Below are 23,310 nucleotides of genomic sequence, written 5' to 3' on the forward strand. Positions count from 1 at the left end.
TCTATATTGTGCAAAATTAGATTAAGCTGTCTTTTTTCTTTTTCTTTCTGCTCAAAAATGATAGAAGAAGTCAAGTGGGCAACAGATTCTTCATCACTGGGGTCAGGGGTTATCTTTGACAAGGGTTTGTTGTAATTCTCTAATTGTTCATTTATTCCCTCCACAATTCCAGTGAGTTTTTCTTCTACTGCTTCAAGCCTTGCATTGACATTCTGCTGCTCCTGTTGGAGTGCGGATGTACCAGAATCTACTTTCAGTGCGAAAGCAACTTTTGTATAGCATAACGTACAGAAAAACATAATTTTCTCACTGCTACCACTCAAAATGTTATACTCGTTTTGAGTTAGACCTGCACATATTCTGTGTTCCCACTTACAGCACCACTGACATTGTACAGCATCTTTCTTAGCTTCTTTTTTACAAGTAACACATTTCTCGACTTGTGGGGCTTGTTTAGTTTTCTTACTATCTCTTTTGGGAGGTGAGGTGTCTTCTGGTAGCTTGCGTTTGATGATTGAGGTTTGGCTAGCCATCTCAGCGATGTTGTTCTAATTAATGCCCACTATGACCAAAAACAAACAGAGACAAACGCATGTACTGCAATAACAAACAACTGGCCTTTGGTGGTACCGTTAAAATCGCCACGGTACAACAGCTGGAGAGCTTAGGAGTCGATTTGACGAGTTGAGAATGTAGTATAGTAGAGTTGTACCCGATTACCAAAAACTGGTGCAACCAATCAGAACGCACCACGTTTAATCAGCGCATTTTTGTTTATGTTACGTCAAAAGAATGAATCAAATGCCCAACTCGGTGATACCATAGATATTATCTATGGTGATACTAAACATAGCATACCCTTACTCTATGCGAAGGGGCGGGCGCCGCCAGACTACTTTGAGGTGTTGTCTAATCCCCTACTAGGGGGTGGGGGGCCTGGGGGCCTAGCCGGATTTGACAGCCGATTTTGCCCAAGTAGTGGGGAATTTGACACCACGAATTGTCAAATCCCCCACCCGTGGGGTGGGTGGGTGGGCATGATATTGACAAGTGCATTTAAAAGGTGCTTATTCAGTAATGAGGTGCTTATCCTGTAATGAGGTCATTGAGGTGTAGGAATTAATAAAGATATTGTAATTAGGCCGCCGCATAAAAATTAAATAATATTGTTTTCCGAATTCCCACCTGTATCAAGACACACGATAGTGTGTCGTGCGGCCCAAGAAGCCGGCGCGCCACACCGTGAGTATATTTACAGGAAGAAAGAAAAACGCAATTTTCACACCTATGTAGCTCTGTGATCCCTTATCCGATTGGAACTAAATTTGTAGTCTGGCGCCGCCCGCCCCTTCGCATAAAGTAAGGGTCTGGTGAAATACAGATACTAAATCATTTCTAGCGCCCAGATTCGGCGCTAGCCAATTAGTGCATGCCAATGACGTTCACACAGAAATCGCCTTGGCAACACAATGCTTTTGTTCGAATTGAAGTGCAATCATCTGACGTAACAAGCAATTGTATTTGTATTTGTATACCCCTTTTTGTATTTGTATACCCCAAAGCCGGCCTATGGCCAGCTTTGGGACTTTTTTAACCTATGTTTTTTCTTTACCACAGGAAGAAGAAAATATGAAATAGATGTACTTTAAATATTTTATCAGTAAATGTACAAATTATATATATAATACATATATTGATTACAGAAATCTCCATGGTGGTTTCTTTGTAACTGAACGATCTACAAGGTAACTTCTTCTAGCTGATCTCTCTACAGGCTGAATTGTTTGTATAGATGAACTATCTACAAGGTAACTTCTTCTAGCTGATCTCTCTACAGGGTGATTTGTTTGTAGCTGAATTCTGTATAGGTGATTTGTTTGCAGCTGAACTCTTTACAGAATGGTTTCTTTGTAGCTGAACTCTCTAAAAGGTAACTTCTTCTAACTGATCTTTCTACAGGGCATTTGTTTCTGGCAGAATTTTATACAGGGTGATTTCTTTTCAGCTGAACTCTCTACAAGGTAACTTCTTCTAGCTGATCTCTCTACAGGGAGATTTGTTTGTAGCTGAACTATCTACAAGGTAACTTCTTCTAGCTGATCTCTCAACAGGGTGATTTGTTTGTAGCTGAATTCTGTACAGGTGATTTATTTGCAGCTGAGCTCTTTACACAATGGTTTCTTTGTAGCTGAACTCTCTAAAAGGTAACTTCTTCTAACTGAACTTTCTACAGGGCAATTTGTTTGTGGCTGAATTTTCTACAGGGTGATTTCTTTGCAGCTGAATTTTCTACATGGTGGTTTCTTTGTAGCTGAACTCTCTACAAGGTAGTTTCTTCTAGCTGATCTCTCTACAGGGAGATTTGTTTATAGCTGAACTATCTACAAGGTAACTTCTTCTAGCTAATCTCTCTACAGGGAGATTTGTTTGTAGCTGAACTCTCTACATGATGGTTTCTTTGTAGCTGAACTCTCTGCAAGGTAACTTCTTCTATTGATCTCTCTACAGGGCGATTTGTTTGTAGCTGAACTCTCTACATGGTGGTTTCTTTGTAGCTGAACTCTACAAGGTGATTTCTTCTAGCTGAACTATCTCTTTCCATAGTTGCATGAACTCCATACAAGGTAACTTCTTCTAGCTGATCTCTCTACAGGGTGACTTGTGTGTAGATGATCTCTACGCAGGTTTCTTGTTTCTAGCTGATCCCTTGAATTCTCTTCAGGGTGACTGCTCTTTTAGGATGACTGCTCTATTAGAGTATCTCGATCTCGCACTTGCTGCACCAAGTTGGATTTCGTGTTATAACTCCGTGGCTTTAAGTCTGGTTCTTCTACACCATTGATGAGCCTTTCTAAGATGATTACTCCATCTGTACAACGATTTTCAAAGGATTACCTCAAGCGGTTTATCTGGTAGGCGTGACAAACAGTCGTTTTTTTTTATTAGCTAATCTCGATTACGTAATTGTTACACAGTGTTGGATTTTTCGTTGTATCTTCCTGGTTTTTAGCTCGATTTCTTTCAAACCACAAAAGGTTTGAGGTTCAATAGTTAACTTATTCACCCACTGATTTTCAGCTTCTTCCCATACGCGGTTTACCCTGTAGGTGTGACAACATATTGGTGTTATTTTTCGTGAATAATCGCTCATAACTCTTTACCTGTTTATCGTATTCTAGCCAAAGTTGGTACCGAGATGCGCCTTTATACTCCCCTTCTGTGTGCCAAATGTCAAGGAAATCGGATATGGCGTTCGCGTTTTATAGCAGTTTTTGTAAATGTGCGACAAGAGGAAGAAAAATAAGAAGAAAAAAAACGAAGAAACTAAGCCAATTTTTGAAGTCGCATATCTCGGGAACGCTTGAAGCGATTTCGCTCAAATTTGGAATGTGGAGTGCTGAAGCTGGAGGGCATGTCCACAGCAAAAATCGTCTTGTTTCATCAAGGAAGCACAGAGCTACGGAGGTGCAAAAATTGCGTTTTCTTTCTTCCTGTCAATATACTCACGGGTGTTACGCGCCGGCTTCTTGGGCCGCACGATACGCTACCGTGTGTCTTGATAGCTGAAAACAAAGCATAATGGCTACTTTGGATGCATGTAGTTGGAATGTGTGTTCAGATGAAAATTATCAGCCTGGCGCCATTCTTTTGATGCAGTATACAGGGGCGGATCCAGGAGGTGGCAAGGGGAGGGGCACAAACAGGCTAAGTTGTAGGTGGTTGGAGAAAGCCAGTTAGTTGCTGCATTTTTGAAGCAACAAAAAAATCACCACTTAGTAGTGTCTCACTATTGATTTTTGAAATTTTGGCTTTTGTAGATGGTTGTGGAGTCTTAAATACTGTGTGATTTTAATCAGAAGTATATGGTTCCTCCAAAAGGTTAGGAGGAGGGGGGGCATTTGCCCCAAATGCCCCATCCTGGATCCGTCATTGGTATATTTGGATTGACCTTTACAGCTACAAAGTTCATTCTCACAACACTGCACTTTTATAGAGTAAACATTAATGCTATTACAGCCAATTATATGAAGCCAATTAACATATATTGTGTATGTGGTAGAGCTTGAATTGTATTTGCTTACAATTTTACTTGTGTCATAGCTTTCAGTCTGTAAACAGGAAAACTATAGGAAAACTTGACAACTGTACACAGCATGATAAAAATTATTTAAGAACTAGCCTTCAAATATGGCAATGTCAGTATTCATCTACAATGTGACTGAATGTGTCAGATTGCACTAGCTATAGCTAACACAACATACACATAAACAAAGCAACCACATTCCCTTCGACAGGTTAACCAATTTTACAGTGGATGCTACACCATACTGAGCCAGGTTTAAAAAAAAAAACATTCAAAACACTGCACAGAACTGTCTGTATATGCAGGGTCTGCATGGAGGAATGCCCCATGTTTTTTAAAGATGTATGTTTTTGTGATCTTTTTTATTCCAATTGAATAAAGATGAAAGGCTTTGGCTTGTTTAAAAGAGTAACAACAGGAATTCATTATTTTTTGCAATGATACAGGAAAGTGTAAAATTATGTAATTGAGACTCATATACTTGTGCATGTGGATCAAACTACAGTACATTAAATTATAATAGTAGTAGTTAATTAGTTATCAGCCAAGTTCATACACTATCTAACAGGAGGAATGGTGACTCCTGATGTTTGGATTGGCAATTACCACATGTTGTTCTATTGACTCTGAAAGTCTGAATACTATATACACCTGTATACTTTTGTGGTGTGGGAAAGCTTTATCTATTGTGAGAGCAGTACCATTATGAACAATTAAGCTGTAAGGGACAGTCAAGATTCTAATCTACCCATGCCATAGGTAAACAAACATGTAATTAATACTTATAGCTTTAACTTGTTGCATGAGATTTTCTCCTGTAAAGTATAGCTCCAGTAGATAATCTCTTGTATTTATTAACATACAAAAGAAAATATTATTCAGGGATGGCTCTAGAAATGGTGTGCCAGTTGCAGATATTAGTTCTTAGTGAGGAAACTTGTGGTGCAATCCCCAGATACCGAGAAAGGTTCACATTCCAAAAAACAACTGATGAAATTCAACATATTAATCAATTTTATTATACAGACTCATAAAAGATGCAATATTTATATTTCATAGCCATCCAAAATTTGAATGGATTCAACAGAAGTTGTGATGGGCCTGGTATACAACCAAGATGTAACCAGTATGTAAACAGATCTAGATTTCTTTCAAACTTCACAATTACTTAAATCATGTTGCAAAATCACTATTTCAATGTGTATTTTAAAATTACTCCCCAGCTACATAGTAAAATAAGTCACATACATGTATAAAAGGTCTTTTGTAGCTTTCTATGAAAGGTTTTCATCTTTTCATGCTGTGCCATTCAGGGTCTATATTATTTAGTGCCAAGAGCTGATTCGTATTGATACATTTATAGTACGTAGAAGAGTGTCAACTCAAAAAGAGCAAAATCTCTCTTTATACATGATTATTATATTTTGATCATGTGAAGATGTAATCTGTAACAGGAGATATACAACATATACTCATAGTTTAATGCTGGCTGCCTAGCTAGCTAGTTAACCTCATTCACCACATTCCTATAAGTGGTTATTAACCAATGATTTCATACAAGTGCTGCATCACTAACCAGAAGCCTACACCTGGACAAACGATTCCCTACAAGTGAACATTTAGAACAAGCTATATAAGGCTGCTCAGCTACACTCTGAAGTATCAAGCAAGTGCAAGGTACTTTGTAAACTGTTGCTGATTGAACTCAACTATGCTACCTATCATTTTACTTGGGCTGATTTTGGGAGCTGAAGCGCTTTCAGTTGAGGAGATGTTGGAACTTGGAGGGAAAAGGTTTCAAGAGTTAAAACAAGGTATGAATTGGGTGCAATACTAGTTAAAAACAAACATACTGTTATATTTCACAAAACACAGATAAATCACTGCCGTTAAGAGACCATGATTACCTGAGACTTCAGTTTTTAGGGGCTAGAAACGCCTGGCTTGGATGTCCTGATAGTAATAAAGTGTGTGATCTACGTCGATGTCCAAGTGGAAATGAAAACTATCGCTATCCTGGAAGGTGTTGGGGAGAAGAGTTCCAAATAATTGGTGAAGGTACCAACTTGACTCCAATCAAGTCTGGCCAGAAAATTCGACTGCGTTATCCCCGTGAACACAACACATGGATGGGATGTCCACAGAACAAGCGTTGCGACAAAAGAACCTGCCCAGGAACAACCATTGCAGCAAAAAACTTTAAAAGTAATCGATGCTATGGTGAAATATTTGTCATCTACGCAAGAGGGAAAGCAAATGGTGCAGTAGTCAACAATGGTGATGTAGTGATGCTTTACTATCCTCATGGAGGACTGTATGTGTCCATTCAGGGAGAGAATGATAATGATGATACAAGTCTCAATTTTTGCCCTGGAGCTGCTCCGCCAGCCTACCTTAGCTATGCTATGTGTTCTAAAAATTCTTACCGTGTTTATCGATACACTAACTGAATCAAACTTTGACACTCACTGTGCATATTAGCTTTGATTTTGCACTGCATTATAGTTGATAGACAAGTACAGTACATATTGTACCTGTATGTATTGTCATTGTTTTCTAATAATATTAGTAATGTATAAATTCAGTATACAGGTATCACAAGCACATTCACATGGATGACACTGCAAATTAGAGGTGTATGATAACTTTATAAACATACCAACATCTCAATATTTCTTGAGTATCTAGATATTCATAACAATTTCATGTTTTTGTCAACTGCGCGCCATATCATGGCAGGTGAAGTAAGTGAATTTCAAATAAATTTGTGAATGGATCTGCAAAAGGCAATCTTATAGCCTTTCAAATGGGATGCACCTGGCAACCCTTGTGAATAATGTACAACACAACGTACCACTAATGCTTGGTGTAATATGAAAGGTGATAGGTCAAACCCATGAGGAGTTATGATTAATAAACTTTTAAAATTTTATCCCTAGTGAAAGCAATCAATTATCGATTTCTGCAAATGTACCTTCGCCATCAAAAATTTAATAAATGTCCGATGAAATTATGAGTGCCTATAAATGACATCCATGCAAAATTTCAGCACCGCAATTTGAGCTTTTGTAAAACATGCACACATATAAACACACAATGGTCATTTAAGGGCTCTACAGTAATTAATAGTGGAACAACTAGCTCCCAGTCAATTGTAAGTGCTTCTCTTTGTTTTGTTCTTGACCATTCAGTGGTTTCCAGATGTTTTCTAGGGAAAGCATGGTGGCATACTTGAACTGTGGTCATGGAGATGAGTATTATGTAGGCTTCCTAAGCTTCTCAACAGTTGGCTAGTTGGCTAGGTGGTAGTATGTTATTCTGGACTATATTCTCACCAATCTTTGCCTACATTACAGCCTTGGGTCATGCCAGTTCATCAGTCAACTCCACTGTTGAAGTTTCAGTGAGTGCTGGTCTTGATCGTGGTTTGGCTGTTCCCTTTATATTGTTTGGTGAAGTAGAAATTAACATATAGACTGTCATGGGCTCTCAAAGTGACAAAGAGTAAATGCAATTGATGGCGCAGACTGAACTTGCTTTCAAAAGCACTATACATACAGAAGTTAATGAACTGTTCATTCCTTTATCAGTAGAATTAGCTATAACCTTTAACAAACATAACACACTCTTGTGAACTCCACCGTTTTTGTTAGTTTAACACCTGTCCGATGAAACATCTGTTTCTGGTATTTGAATCAATCCGATAAATGAATGCTTAGCTACACTATGACAAACACATCAATTGCTAAAATTTGTAACACTGTAACAGGCTGTATACTTAGCTGAAAACAAAGTGTAATGGCTACTTCAGTTTTTCAGTGATTGATACACGTAGTTAATGCCATTCTTTTGATGCGGTAGATATGTGCAGGATAATAATTTATCATTATATTACAAAAATGTAAACAAATAAGTCTGATTTAGAGTCACAGAAATAAAACGTAGTGAAACAAGGAGGTATAAAGCTGTCATCATGACTAGTTTAGCTGTAGCAGCTGATATAAGCAGTGCATTATCAAACAGTGCGGTAGTATATACTGTTTAAGTAGGGATGCCCCCAAAATGACATACGCCACCTAAAATTCCACCAATCCTAGAAACATCATCTTATGTGACGAATATCACCTTTATGACATAATATTAGTCCATCTAACATCAAATACAGTATTAAAAATAAGAAAACACATAAAATACAGGCAGCCAGATATAGAGTTAAAAAAAAAATCATTGAAACTTGAACTGCCTGACCACAGTTGCAAGGCTGGAGGCTAAACAAAGCAGCACACAGCCACCATTTTACACCACAATAATGCACCTATCAATGTATTGCCCCACCACCCCCCCCCCCCCTCGGGCGTAAGTGGGGCTTTACAGGGGGAATTGACACGAAACTGCTGCCCCACTATGGGGCAGTTGACGATCGTTCATTAAACGCCCAAATATTTTTTGTTGTAACTTTGCTTCGCTATGTCAAATCCCGAGTAAATCCCGCGTTGCAACTAGGGCCAACAGTGGGGATTTGACACGATAGGTTTGCCCTACTATGGGGCATTTGACATTCGGCTGTGTCAAATCCCCACTATAGCCCCATATATGCCCGAGGGGGGGGGGCAGTGGGGCAATACATTGATAGGTGCATAACAAACTCACCAGTGGGATATGCCGTTTAAGTTTGTACCTTCTGCACCTTGTCTTTCCTTTTATCAGACTGATTGCCTTGTTGTTGTTGCAACAAAACCATATCGAGACGTTTCTTTTCCATATCAACAATTTCCTTGAGCAGTATATTTAGACACCATAAACTTATTTAAGTGCTTACGGTTGGTAGATATACCTGTAACTTCACGATAGGTTCAATGTCACGCCTATTAATTAATTAATGCGATCTTGGTTGATTAATAACAATCAAGCACTGAGACCAAACCTCTTAACAATCTATCACAATGACACACCCCATCCTAGCTGTATTCATAATGCTAACACAATGAAAATATGTAATAGTCAGGGATGCGCTGATTTTGCCAGCAAAATGTTTGGAAAATACGTTGGTAAAAGCAAAGAGCAAAATGCTGGAAAAATAGGTGGAAAATTGGAAAAATGGGCACCAAGGAATGGCAATTTAACTTAGCACATTTTGTATGAAAAAGATCGAGATACTCTAATAGAACAGTCACGCATAGTATTAGGACAACCTATGCTCATAGGAAATGGTGAGTAAAGATCGAGATACTCTAATAAAGCATTCACTATGTATGAAATATTCTAGTAGAGCAGTCACACATGCTTGTAAGCTTGATTAATTTTTACTGATGCTCAGCAAAATCAAAAAATTTCGAGCAAAAATATTGAGCAAAATAGGGAAGAAATAAAAGAATTGCTGGAAAGAAAAATAGGTGGGGAAAACAGCAAAATGGGGTCATCCCTAGTAATAGCGACACATCCCCTAAAGCCTGACTTGAGATACTCTAATACAGTAGTCACTCCAATGGTACAGTCACACATGCATAACTGTATGCCATAACAAAAAACCTAACAAACCAGTATGTTAAAAATTTTTAAGGAAGTAAAGATCTAAGCAATAAAAAGTACTGAAACAAGAGATGAATGTTCCTTACTTTGGCATTGAACAAAATGATTGTTATAACATGCCTTCCCACCGAGCTATGCCATAATACCATCATTCATCTCTTGTTTCACTACTTTTTATTGCTGAGATCCCTACTTCATTTTTAAATTAAAAATGGTAGCATGAAATGAAGTTCTCCCTAAAATCTTCACACCAATCAAAATACAAAAACACTCTATACAACAACAAAGCAAACGTATGCACATAATGGAGTATCATACAATGTCACTTGAAGTGTAAGGGGAGATACACATAGATACTTATGAGTTGATAATAGTCAGAGTAGTACAATACAATGTTAACACAATAATAGATGTGAAATGAAACAAAAATGAAGTACCCAAAACTCAACATTCTTAATGTCTACCACACATTGTCAATAAGTATATTAAATCAAACAGTGTTGTATCCATAGTCATCAATAGTTGCAGCATCCATTATAGATTTGAATTTGTAATATTCATCTCTCTTACATACACCAAATGGCAAGAAGATTTCTCTAGAACATGTACTGATTTTAATCTGCTCCAAGTCATTACTAAAATTCACCATAATCTTCTGATCTTGTATACATGTAGTTCCAGTAATACAAATCATAAAGCTTTGAAGATCTATAAATATAAAAAACACAGTACTTTAAGCATTTTATTAATGTCACCTACGTATGTGGCATTAAATGTATTCAGTAGCAAAACAACAGGAAAGGGTCTATGTGGTACAATGTATATAGGACCTGGCAATTTGTGTGTTTAAAAATAGTAAACACCATACACAAATAGGCACCTTTTGGCTTTTTTTGGCTTTTGCCTTTTGGCTTACATTTTAAAGTTGCTACTGTATACAACTTGACAAACCTTCTTGTGAAAGACTAGAAATGTACTGCTTCAGAAATTCCATTGCAATGGGATCTTCATTGCCACTACCCACACACAACGCACTGACAACTTCATTAGCACTGATTTCTCCAGTGAATATAAACATTGGAGCAAATGCATTAGGGAAGCTCTGTATTAAGTCCAGCATTTTAACTTTTCTTAACCCAACTTTGAACTGGTCAAGTAGTATCTTTATACTGAAGAGTGCCTCATGTACCTTCAGCAACTGTATAACCTGGTCCTTGTTATCCAGCTAGAAAACATTAGTTTGTAGCAGTGATCAGCCACACACATACACTAATACTATTCATGTATTACATTATATATACCTGAGGTGACAAAGCTATTATATTATGAGATGACAAAGCTATTACTATGTTATGTTGTTTGACGGTTTATTCCTCTTAATTAAACCCTTTGAGACCAAATTATTTTTCAAGTATGGAGGAACGCATAACTTTTTGCGTTCTAAGTAAACCACCAGTCTTCTGTGAAATGAAGACGAATTACACTACGCAGTACTTGTGATGTAACAGGCAATGTTGTCTCTACTAAATGTCCTACGTATATTCTTGAGGCACGTAACCTTTTGTATACCAATTGAATTGTCATTATGTGCTGAGTCTAATGGTATTAACTTTAATGGGATGAGAAGCATGGTTGAGATATGGCTGATCAAAGTAATGGATGTACGTAGGGTAACGGCATTCTAGCTATAATGGAAAAGCTACTTTTTTAATTAAAGATTTTTTTCGAACAAAGGAATGCTTCATGTCATTATGTAGAAATTTCATGGTAAGTATTGTGGTGTTAGCAAATTGTTTCTACTGTGCAGAGATACAAAGTAATACGGTATATACAAGCCTATGTGGTAGCGTCCAATATATTGGACTTTGGTAGCCAAAGGCTAAGTTTTAACATTTACATATGTTAGAAATTGCACATTATTTGTGACCGGATCTGCGAAAACCCGACAAAATAGCACAAGCCTAAATTTCCAGTATAAAGTATTGAAAACTATTGGTGAAATATTTGTGTATTATCGAAAAAAATTTGTAAATTTTTTGAATGCCTTTTTCGTAGTAAAGGAAGGGACTAACAATAACAATGTGGATATCATCTTATTCACCTACGCAAGAGGAGTTAGAAAATGTTTGTTTCATTGTAGTAGACCCAAGGATTCACAAGTTATGAGCGTTTGTTCACGTCCCATCGAAGCGATCGTACTTGATGAATTTTTCTTCATACGAATTTCACCTTTGTATCCAGTGAAGAAAGGTGATAAAAGGACAAACGTACCCAGTAAATAATTTCCGTATTCATGGCAAACACAATGGTGAAAAGTTCAGCTCAGTACGTCCATCCTTTCGTAAGTTACAACCGTTTTAGTAACCACCTGTAATTTATTTTCCCTATACTTGCTGTACAAATCGATTTTTCTGTTGTTGCTACTTTGTAGGACTGTAACTCCACAAGTTATTGGCATATGAGGCTGAAACTTTGCTAGAGAACACACTTTGCTAGAGAACACACTTGGCTAAGCAGATTATAAATATTTAATAAACAGGAATTTGAAAACTGCACTATTGTGTCGGATTTTCGCAGATCCGGTCACATTAGAAAGTTGTATAGCCTTCATATCAGAAAGCAGAGATGCTACATACACATGTACCCCAACATAACGTGTATATAATATAAAATTGTGTGATGCAGACTATGATGTATTAGTAACATACATAGCTAGTTGACACTACACATGTACTGTAGTTACCATTCATTGCTCACCTTTACTTGCATGTTTACTTTAGCAGCTTCCAACAAGTCTTGTGCTCCTTCAGTATTGCATGCTGCAGCAACTTCATCAACAGTGCTAGCCTCATTGAGCTACAGTACACAATACACATGCACATGTACTACAGTTTTTAAAATCATAATGTGTTGGATTGAATATGAATATCTAACATAGAGATGCTTCAAGATCTATGCAAAAATGGCTTATCTTAATAAAAGTGCATAAATGTGCCACAATAAACAAGTGTGTTATTATCAGTCCAATTAGATTATGGTCATAAAAAGTATTTGCTCTGTAATGCGTAGCTATCTCAGTTTTAATAACCATCCATTTCCTTGAGACTCACTCATATGAAGCATGATTTAAATACAGTATCTGACAAGCCCCATAACTTTGGTCTATTACTGACTCAAGCATTTAAAATGTGTATTTATTGATAACGGATTCAGCTACCTGTATATCATTAAACAGAGGCAAGTATGGAAAGCTATATGTGTACATTAATTTTGTAAACACAAGTACTGTACACTTACGTAGATCTACTATAGTGAGTTGCAGTTAAATAATATAAAAATCTAAACTTACGTTTGTGGTAAGAAAATTACAAGCAGCCCCAATATCATCATCAGTATAGTGCAGCATAGCTGTATTTTTGCCTGCAGCAATGTACCAGTAGCAGAGGGGACTTAAATAAGGAAATCCAATGCCTTCTTGAATAATGCTATGTCCAACTATGCAACCCAGTACTTTAAAAATCTCTGTGTCTGTAGCAGATGCACTGTAGTATGGTCGAAGGCGATATTTTTTGCCTTGAAAGAGGTGACAGTGTTGATTTGCAGAAAGCTGTTTTAAAGTTCTGGTGTACATTTGACGCCGTACACCACCAGCATCAATGGTTGGAACATTTTGTAAGTGAATTACAATGTTAAAATTTGAAAAATCAACATCAGGATCTTTGTAAAAATCAATAAGATCAGAGCATTGTGTAGTTTGATTCATTTTAATGATCTTGACAGGATAATTCTGGGACTTGGAAAACAGTCTTATCAATATTTTTTGCAAACTGGGACCTGACGTAAGAAACTCCACAGCATCATTTACATCTTGATCAGTTAGTTCTAAAGTTGATATTATTTGTTTTCTTGAGAATTTGCTGTTACACACTTCCCATACTTGTCCGACTAATCTTTCATCACAAGTGTGATATGAATGATCCATGTTGTCACTGTCTATAACAATTTCTTCAGGTTGTTGGTCTTGATGATCATCTTGAGAGGCACTATCAGGTAGTGTACCAGTGTTAGCATCAACAGCCTCACTAAAACATCAAGTTGACAATAATGATATTAAGTTCATATACAGTGAATAACCTCAATAAGTAAAAAAAAAACATGGCAATATCTGAATGTTATGAGATTAGCTATGCATTCTTTACTGAAACAATTAAGGTGTAAAGGGCAAAGGTTAAAAAAAGGAGGCAGCCATGAAATGGTCACAGAAATGAATAAATTTAATAGCTTGTCTTTGCATAATATTGCAAGTCCCAAAGCCAGCAATACCCAGTTTTCCTGTCTTTTCTTAGACTACAGGATTAACGTAATCAAAATGAGTAAAGGATAATTATTAAACAGTATTGCTACAAAGGTTAATATCATCTACAGTGTACACATGTATGTAAAATTACATAGGTCAAACAACATTTGACACACAGTATAATCACTTACTTTATGGGTTCGTTTCTTACAGTATAATTATTATCTGCAGCAGAGAAAACTGAATCATCAAGAATTCTATATCGATGATTTCTAGAATTCCGTTTCAAGAGTTTCTATTAGAAATTAAAATACATTAAATCATGGTAGATTGTATGCCACTATAACTGATATATTACTATATGCAGTAAACTGGCTGTATATGAGCACTAACGTGTATAGCTATTATTGCATACTGGTTGGGTAAATGTATACACTGTAGCCTACTGTTTCCATATTTATTACATCAAATAATTTTATGAGACTGTACAGTAAATAAAATACTACAAGTGACATAAAAATTTTCATAACTGAGTTGCTTTTCCACGAATAAATTTTTCGATTTTCATACACACTCACATAACTGTACCGTACACACTTTAGGTACAAAAACCTTGCTGCAGCTGTATGGCCAATAAAGTGTACAACTCGATTAACTATTGTTATGTACAGTATGCTAAAGCACTGCTTTGCTTGGGGTAAGTAGAATTCTAGGAAATAAAAATGGGATGGGAATGGAAAAAACCAATGGAAAATGCATCATAATGCCAATGTAAAGACAGCACAATGCTCTTTGCAGCATTGTTGGTCCTTCTGCTAAAATGATCAAAATACTCTATTAGAGCAGTCAATCAAGAATGTTTTGTTTTTGTTAACTATCCCACCAGGGAGTATGTAACAGCTGCAGTATTTATCAAGCTGAGGTGGCTTCAATAAGCAGATTAAGGACAATATAAACAGTCATGTGCTTCAGCCTGACAAGCAACTGCTGCGTATTTCCCATCATTATAACTTCTTATATGGAAGCAACATACAAAGCTTGTAACAGGCACTGTCAGTTATCGAGAAGCTAGAATACTCTTCACGTTAGACAGTCAAATCTTTAAAATGATTTTGATTCAAAGAGTAACTACGTAACTTTCAGTGTTGATGACTTAGCTAGTCCAGCTAGACTCCATAATTTCACAGGTTTTCAATGCAGGTGCCTGTTGAGATAGTTCATCAGTCAATTTTGACTGCTCTGATAGAGTGTTTCAATGCAAGTGACTGCTCTACTAGAGTATTTTGAATGTTTTAGCGGAAGGATCCAACCATGCTACAAAGAAGCATTATTCAGTCTATATAATTGACATGATGACCTTTGTCAAGCATTTTCCATTGGAAGTTCCCTTTCCCATTCAAGTTCTCATCTTGTTCCTATTTTCCTAGAAATATAGTTATCCCTTTACTTGTGCTATGTGAAAATTTAAACAGGTGTCAATGATAATATAGTACTCAGGTACACACTCTGTGCTATATCAGCATCTTGGCACTGCATCTTGTACTAATTTTCTACGTAGAACTTGTACTTACGTAACTGCAAAATATGTGTACACAAGAGTAGTTGATAAGTGCATTGTGCAAATACTGCATATGGCATATAAAACAATACACAGATTCTTATCTCGATCATCACCAGTGTTAGAGTCTACAGTATAGTAAGTCACAACAACTCCTTACAACACTTACTCTGCTAATGCAAATGTAGACAATCACCAATGCAACCGAAGCTAAACATAAGCATAGCACTCCAACACCAATTCCAATATATTGTAGTAGACCAAGTTTTTGTTTACCACATCCATTATCTATAAAATTAATATAGAATGGTAAACACACGCACAATTAAACCGGTTATGGTATAATTAATGGTAATGTTTCCACGTTACAAGCAATTGATAATTACATAGGGTCTAAATAGCTAGACTTTAACCTATAGCTTACACTACCCCGGTATATGTAAATTTGTATCCTTCCAGGCCTTGCATTAGTGACTTCATTTTTGCTGTGGTGACACAGTAAGTACCTTTGTGCTACATAATAGTTATACTGGCACAATGTGGAGTGAAGGCCCGGGCTATAGGACACGAGTGAAATGAGGGCGCTACTAAGGGCCTGAGGGTTTATAAATTTCATAGACTCCACATTGTGCCCGTAAAACTGCTTTAGACTCTATTTCACATTACACTCAAATTACTTACTGCAATTCACTTTATTTTCGTGCAAATAATTTCTGTGATAAAAATTTTTGTGCAAAAATATTTTCATATAATTTACGTAAATGACTGCTCTATTAGAGTAATTTGATCTTGTATAAAAATTTTTGTGCAAGAAATTTTCGTATAAATTTTGCATACGAAAATTATTTTACAACAAAAAAAAAACCTAATTACGGTACCTCATCCATGGCTGTTTCTGCTGTAGGCTCAGCAAAAGTGGTTGGTTGTCTTATGATAATACTATTGTCATGGCAACTATGCATGCTCACGTGACAAAATAAGCTCCCTCGTTACATCACTGCATGTGAAAAGTGGATACTGATTGGATAAACCTAGTTTTGAGCATATGTTATATTGTGCCTCAAGGCGTGGAATATATTAGACAACAAGGTGGAGTAAATGAGATTTATTACCCACCTAAAACAGCCTAAATAGAGTCTAATAAAATGTAATTACATTCTGTAAATCCCTGTCATCTGGAGGGGCATTGCCAACAAAAAATTGCTATAAACAGATACATGTTCTGTGCTTTAGTTGCAACAGTTTTCAGTATTGCAACAGTATTGCAGCAAGATTAGTCGCCACATTTTCTGGTATGGAGCTTGTGTCAAGGAAAAGTACTAATGGGCCATATTAGTGCCAGATGACTAACCCCTCCTCCTACTCACTTCATTATTTCTAAAGTTTAATAATTTCTCCACTGCAAACAATTATTATTATAAATTGCTTGCTTCAGTGGCATATACCAAACACATATACAAATGACCCATCCAGTTCCTACCTGTAATATTCAAAATTGCAAAAGACGTAAAGTTATCAGGAGCAAGATCATCTGTACAAGTGTACACAGTTCCATTATCCTGTGGATGTGCATGATTAATCTGTAATCCTACTATTTGTGATGGACGGTTAGAGTTCTTCAGCAGGACATAGTTTGGTGATGAATGAGTAATGATGGTGCCATTCACTTTCCATGCTGCATCTCGTACAAGTACTGTGCCACCATCAAGTGTAAATGTAACTGTGCAATGAAGTTGGACACTAGTGTATGCACACACATGACCCGGACCAGTGGCTGGCTTTTCAAAACCTGAAAATGTATACTGCACATAACTATACATACAAGCATATACTGTATATATGTAACTGTTAAAATGGGATAAATTGTCTTGTGTTGCAGTACATGTCTAAGGTAATAGCTTCCTTTTTATATGTAATATCAGAACAGCTTTGTCACATTGTGTTCATATATAAACTGTACATGGCTGCTTTAGCATGGCTATAATGTAATATCATTTGGTGCCAACCATTATTCCAATATTAATTTTTAGCTACAAGGCTGTACATATAAGTACCTAGCTATTACACAAACCGTTATTTGAAAACTGAGATTATATAACCTTCCCATAACCCAAGACTCCAGCTTGCTTTGCATACTATTTCTGTCTTGCAATACAATGTACGTATCTAGCTACTGAAGCAAAGGCAAACTGTGATTGTGTCCTTGAGCCCCAACTTGCTTTCATAACCTCTGAAAATAGAATGTAAATATACATCACATCAGAAATAAATTAGTTACGTAACTAAAGCACATTGTGTATAATTGTATAGAATTTACTTTATGGTGCTACATGAGTTTTCTAGATAATTATGTTACACAACATTACATATAAGTACAGTTAGTATAGTTACTTACTAAAAATCCCTGAACCTCTACTGCTATCTGCTACTTGCCAATTATTGCAAAGTAGACTGAACAACACCAAAGAAAACATTGAATCTACACATGCAAAAAAACATATGTATGGAGTTAAACAACTGCTGGGAATTATTGGCAATTTGACAAAATTTTCTACATTTTATTAATAATCATCCCCTCAACACCAAATTTGTAGAGACTGCAATCTACTGTTATAGCTTATTATAACCACACAATATTATAATTTATAATTATACAATTATACATAATACTTACTGTAGAACAATTAGGAATTCGATTATAGAGTTTTTTTAGACAATGGCAACTACAAAGCCATTATATAGTTATAAAGTACAAAAATCTGCCTGGACAAAACCACACATAAAATTTCACAACTTATCAATCTAGTATAACGCAATAAACATTGCTAGCCTGTTGACAGCTAAAGCAATTATCTCCAAGTCTGGTTTTCAGCAAGTGAAATTGTGCATAATATTATATGTATGCATGTGGCCACTGATTTGAGGCGTACTAAAGTAACTATAATCCTTCTCCTTACTGTTTCCCTTCATTAGTAGTGCTAATATCACTTTGAAAAATCATCTACAATGCTTATATAATCAACTATCAAAAAGTATGCAAAGATGTCACCTTTCCTGCAATTGTGCATGAGGGACCGGCTATCCCTGTTACAGTTCAATTAAGGATGTGACTGTTACAGAATAGTACAGGGGTTACTAAAACATTCGACATAAGCTAGAGAGCGTTTAGTAGGCAATGCTACAATCAATTCTGCCATATGGCAGTTGTGGCGGTGAGCTGGTCCCTTCTCTGTGATGTATCTAGCCAGTTTCATACAGTAGCTAGCATATTATATCACAGCAAACATTAATGTTGTGTGACAAAAGTGGTTGCATGCTATACATTTTCCTTAGATGATTAAGTTTAGATGCCACAAAACTATTTGAAGTGCTTACTTAAGCTACTGTATGAGGTAGAAGATATCTGTAGTTGCACTTATAAAACACTTACATGGTCCGAACACACCCTTAAATGATCAGAACACAGAGCCACACCTTAACATTCACACAATGTGGTGTCCATACCCTGTAAACATCTAGCTACAATCAGCTGCAATTTTGTTACAGAAAACAATACATAGCAAAGAAAAAATAAATTTAAAAAGAAAATACATGACATACAATACAATACACTTATTCACGACAAGCAGGGAATCAGTCTAATTAAAGCAGTCCCATCCATGTATACATAACATGTACAATGAAGCCACCTAACTTCAAAGGAAAATTTCAGGGTACGTATCTTATAAACCATGGTACATTTAAGTTAGGCCTTGATGTGGGACCAGTACCGCCGAATTCTTTATATAGAAACTCTAGCAGAAATTGATTGTGGGAAATTATTATTTGTCATGTGACGAAAACGATACTTTCGATTTTGCATCCTACAATACTCAGACCGAAGCGATTTGTCAACCTTGCCTTCCTATGAGTTGAGAAACGTTGGTTTAAGGTGTTATAGCACATTCAGAAGCAATTTGCCGTGTTTTGGAATGTGGACACACCCACTTTTTGAGTAACACAATATAAACACTCTACAGTGAAGCTTACCCCTATAGATGTTTAGTAAATGTTGTAAATAGTCTATAAAACAATGCAGCAGCTTTAAACACTCGTAAAATCGCTAAATTGAACTTTTCCAGGATACTCTTAGGGCTAGCCGGTTCATGTTTACAACGTAGTCACAACGTTTTGTACCACAATCGAACTTTGCAAGTTGGTCTATATAATGAATTCAGTGTTCTGACTCGTATCTTGGGTGGTTAACCACCCACGGGCTATCAGCCTGCATTGGGCATGGTACATATCAGTTGTATAATGTGCCCTCGTGATTTGCCTGATATGTACACCCACGCGCTCTCGGGCCTAACGGCCCTCGAGCCTGGGGTGTACATAACGGCCCAAGAGCTCGTGGGTGTACATATCAGGCAAATCACTCGGGTACATGATACAACTATTACATAAACAGGGTTTGAGTGATAAAAAACTAGTGCAACTCAGGGACAGATCTAGGATTTATAAAAGGGAGGGGCTAGCTCAAGGTACTAATCTCTTGGGTGAAGGTCTGGGGGCATGCTCTCTCCAGGAAATTTTTGAAAAATAGATGCTAAATACTGCAATTTGGAGACATTTCCACATAAAATGCATATTTCTGCCTGTAGATATTTTATATACTGCCTTTATATATATATATATATAATTATATATATGACTCTCTGCAGCATTTGCTAATGGAAAGGTTTGGGTAGGTTCAGACAACCAAGCACATGATGCACCCTCTCACAATTGTGTGTATGATAGAAAATAATGTCGAAACTGGAAATTTGAATGATACAAGATTGAATCTGATAGCACTATCAATGGAAATTGTGTACCTGAATTAAGTATACCAGTACCGGTAATAACTACACAAGTAGATGAATCAAGACTTTTAAACAGACCAATGCACTTCATTGTATGTATAGGCGCAGGCAGATTTGGAAAAATTCCATAACAGAACCAACTTTTATGCCCACACTAAATGTTCTATTAAGAGTAGTTAGGTGACTGCTCTATTAGAGTATCTTGATCTTGTACACCTCCAATGCTGATCCGGGTCCTTGTTGCATAAATTTTAGCATAAATCCACTGATAATACCTTGGACAGACGTTTATAAGGTGGTTTTATGAGTATTTGTATTATTAGTGATCATATAATTATGCTACGACAAAATTTCATTATAATCCTCAGCATATTGATCAAGTAAAGCCAAAAAGTAAAGCCAAAAAGTGAGGGGGGGGGGGGGCTTCAGCCCCCAAATCCCACTCCCTAGATCCGCCCCTGCCTAGCTATGTTGTAATAGCTACCTTTATTTACAACATAGCTATGAGGGAAAATCCCCACTTTGGTGGTAACAATTTAAAGATTTCCCACATAGCTGTATTTATACAGCTACTATCATTCATTGTTATATTGTTTCACTAAAGTTCATTGCTAGAACCCTAGTTCATTTAATTTTAATGATATATAGTTTCTTACCAGTGGAGTTTAGGTTTTGAATGCCAGCGTCGTAAGTCATCTAGATCATCCAGGTTATTAGGGTTACATATTTTGTCTGGGTCAAGTGGATTTCATGTGCTATATTAACATTTGGGTCTGACCCAAAAGAGATCGCATGTGATCATAAATTAACAAGCTCAACCGTATTGATGAAAATACAGCTGAACATATAATATGCAAACAAACTAACATGAAGCCATATCACTTTTCTGTATGGATACGTGAAGCCATGTCCATTTATTAGGACTCAATGTTGCTGCTAGTAGGCGCTGCCAAGGCCCACTTATGGGAAATATAGATTGTTATATCTGCTTGTACAATTATATGGAGCCACACCTACTTATTGATTGCGCTTTGGTAGCTATTTTTTTCCTAGCAGACAATCCTTTCAATTGTGCTAATCTATATGCTATCAATGCAGGACTAAATGGCAGGGCTTTAATAGAATTTTTAATCCAACATTTGGTGCATGCCTTTGATTTTATTAATGCAGTTCACAGCCTCATCCTGATTACTATTCAGGTCAGTGGGTCAACTAGATCAGTAGCACTGTCCCAATTATAACCCTGGCCTGTTGCATACAATGCATCCAATAAGGTAAATGAGGGTAATTCCGGACACTCTTTGATAAAATTACTATAACACTGCACTCACAACGAGTTAGCACAAGCTCTAGGAATCGTTTTAAAGCCTATCTTATGGTACATCTGCAGTACAAATTTCGTTTCGATACAATCAACTACTGAGGGGTTATGAGCCGAAATTTAACAGTGTGTAAAAATACAACATGCGTCTAATTCCGGACACTTCGAATAACAAACATGTAGCACCTTCTACAGGTTACCAATCCTCTTTAAAAGTGTAAAGACTAAAGTACCACTCATCTGGAGTTTATAAATCAAGTAGAAAGTTCATACTCTTTGGGAGGAAGCAGCAATACATATTTTAAAAAGTTTATGTAATTCGCGAATATTTTCTTTGTATTTCAATAGAACAGTTGCTGAAAAATCGACTGCCACTCAGACTGTGTTTCATGGATTCTTATGATTTTTGTTATGCAATTACCCGAAGGTATGATCTTCTTATAAATCTTTGAAAATCGAACATATGAGCTTGGGCTGCCTAACATTTTCAAAGTTTTTGAACAAAAATACCCTTGATTACGCTACAAATTTGTGCCAAACTTCGCGATGGAATAACGCATTCGCTTCAATTTTGGTTTTGTAGATAGGCCATAGGACACTGCATTAGCATACCAAATTATAGGCCCAGGGATTCTACTGTTGTTGAGAACGATCTAAGTGTCCGGAATTAGCCGCTGTCCGGAATTACCCGCACTTACCTTACTATGGTGCTTATTGTCTATCTAATGCCTCTGTAGGGTCACATACAGCTGGACTATTATCCTTGGCCAACTAACAATGGGTTATTTGGTTTAGAGTTTAATACCATACCTGTTTCACTGCCCATACAAAAGTCTCAATAGTAGCAGTGAAATTTATCCCGTATTTCACTGGTAGCAGTGAAAAAGTTGTAATTGCTATTTCATTGGCTAGAATTTATGTTAACTGTTAACAATGTTACGCTAATTAGTGTTGACGCATGTTTAGTACATAGTGACAAATTTCTACATAGCAACGCTAAATGCACAGCATGCGCATATGCAGCGAGTATGGTATTAACTGGGAATAGCATGGGTAGCAGTGAAATTTGGGATAAATACCACTCTTGTTGTATTGGAAATGGTAAATTTCACTCAGCTTCGCCTTGTGAAATTTATCCCCATTTCCAATACAACACTCATGGTATTTATCCCAAATTTCACTGCTACCCATGCTATTACTAGTACTAATCATGATTAGAGTGCCACACCCTTGGCTTTTCAAGCATAGCACATTTCAATCTAGAAAGGAAACTGAAAAATATGATTTCCCATCTTTTATACTCTTTTGAAAGACCTTGGGTGACAGACTGTTAATCAAATAATACATTAGTCTGCTAATCATGAGATATACTAGCTATAGACCTCGGTAGACCTATAGACGGCTATACAAATACTATTCTTTCCCAAATACAGAATGATTTATGTACACACACACACACACACACATACACGCATGATTTTAATATCTGTTAGTATAGACTGCATGACTTACTGCAGTTTGATTAACTCGGCATGGAACAAGTGCCTTCCTTCGGTCGTTAAAGTCAGGATGAAAGAATAACAAACTTCGTGGGACTAACAATCGAAACCACACAAAGTGTGGGTGAATACTAACAATCAAACCATAATGTGTTGGGGGGAAATAGTGGGAAACTCCCAT

General features: G+C 36.8%; 2 protein-coding genes across 2 annotated transcripts; one reads left to right on the forward strand and one right to left on the reverse strand.

Annotated features, from left to right (window-relative positions):
* Window positions 1–5,730: 5,730 nt before the first annotated feature.
* LOC136246865 (uncharacterized) lies at window positions 5,731–6,668 on the forward strand. The gene is made up of 2 exons (XM_066038465.1): window positions 5,731–5,898; window positions 5,960–6,668. The coding sequence occupies exons 1-2, from the start codon at window positions 5,796–5,798 to the stop codon at window positions 6,532–6,534; spliced, it is 678 nt and encodes a 225-aa protein (XP_065894537.1). The 5' UTR covers window positions 5,731–5,795; the 3' UTR covers window positions 6,535–6,668.
* Window positions 6,669–9,822: 3,154 nt separating this feature from the next.
* Window positions 9,823–23,283, reverse strand: LOC136246866 (uncharacterized). Its single transcript, XM_066038466.1, has 9 exons — window positions 23,143–23,283; window positions 17,864–17,947; window positions 16,949–17,257; window positions 15,638–15,756; window positions 14,102–14,205; window positions 12,963–13,695; window positions 12,371–12,469; window positions 10,565–10,838; window positions 9,823–10,321 (listed from the first exon to the last, which is right to left on the reverse strand). The coding sequence occupies exons 2-9, from the start codon at window positions 17,940–17,942 to the stop codon at window positions 10,104–10,106; spliced, it is 1,935 nt and encodes a 644-aa protein (XP_065894538.1). The 5' UTR covers window positions 17,943–17,947; window positions 23,143–23,283; the 3' UTR covers window positions 9,823–10,103.
* Between the last annotated feature and the right edge of the window lie 27 nt (window positions 23,284–23,310).

Source organism: Dysidea avara, chromosome 2 (genome assembly GCF_963678975.1).
Source record: "Dysidea avara chromosome 2, odDysAvar1.4, whole genome shotgun sequence".
Taxonomy (NCBI): Eukaryota; Metazoa; Porifera; class Demospongiae; order Dictyoceratida; family Dysideidae; genus Dysidea; species Dysidea avara.

Coding starts and splice junctions, on each gene's coding strand:
- LOC136246866 (XM_066038466.1), bottom strand. CDS start 17,942: ATGTTTTCTTTGGTGTTGTTCAGTCTACTTTGCAATAATTGGCAAGTA. Junction 10,839..12,370: donor AAGTAAACATGCAAGTAAAG/GTGAGCAATGAA, acceptor AATGTTTTCTAG/CTGGATAACAAGGACCAGGT. Junction 10,322..10,564: donor TTCTAGTCTTTCACAAGAAG/GTTTGTCAAGTT, acceptor TTATATTTATAG/ATCTTCAAAGCTTTATGATT.
- LOC136246865 (XM_066038465.1), top strand. CDS start 5,796: ATGCTACCTATCATTTTACTTGGGCTGATTTTGGGAGCTGAAGCGCTT. Junction 5,899..5,959: donor GTTTCAAGAGTTAAAACAAG/GTATGAATTGGG, acceptor CACAAAACACAG/ATAAATCACTGCCGTTAAGA.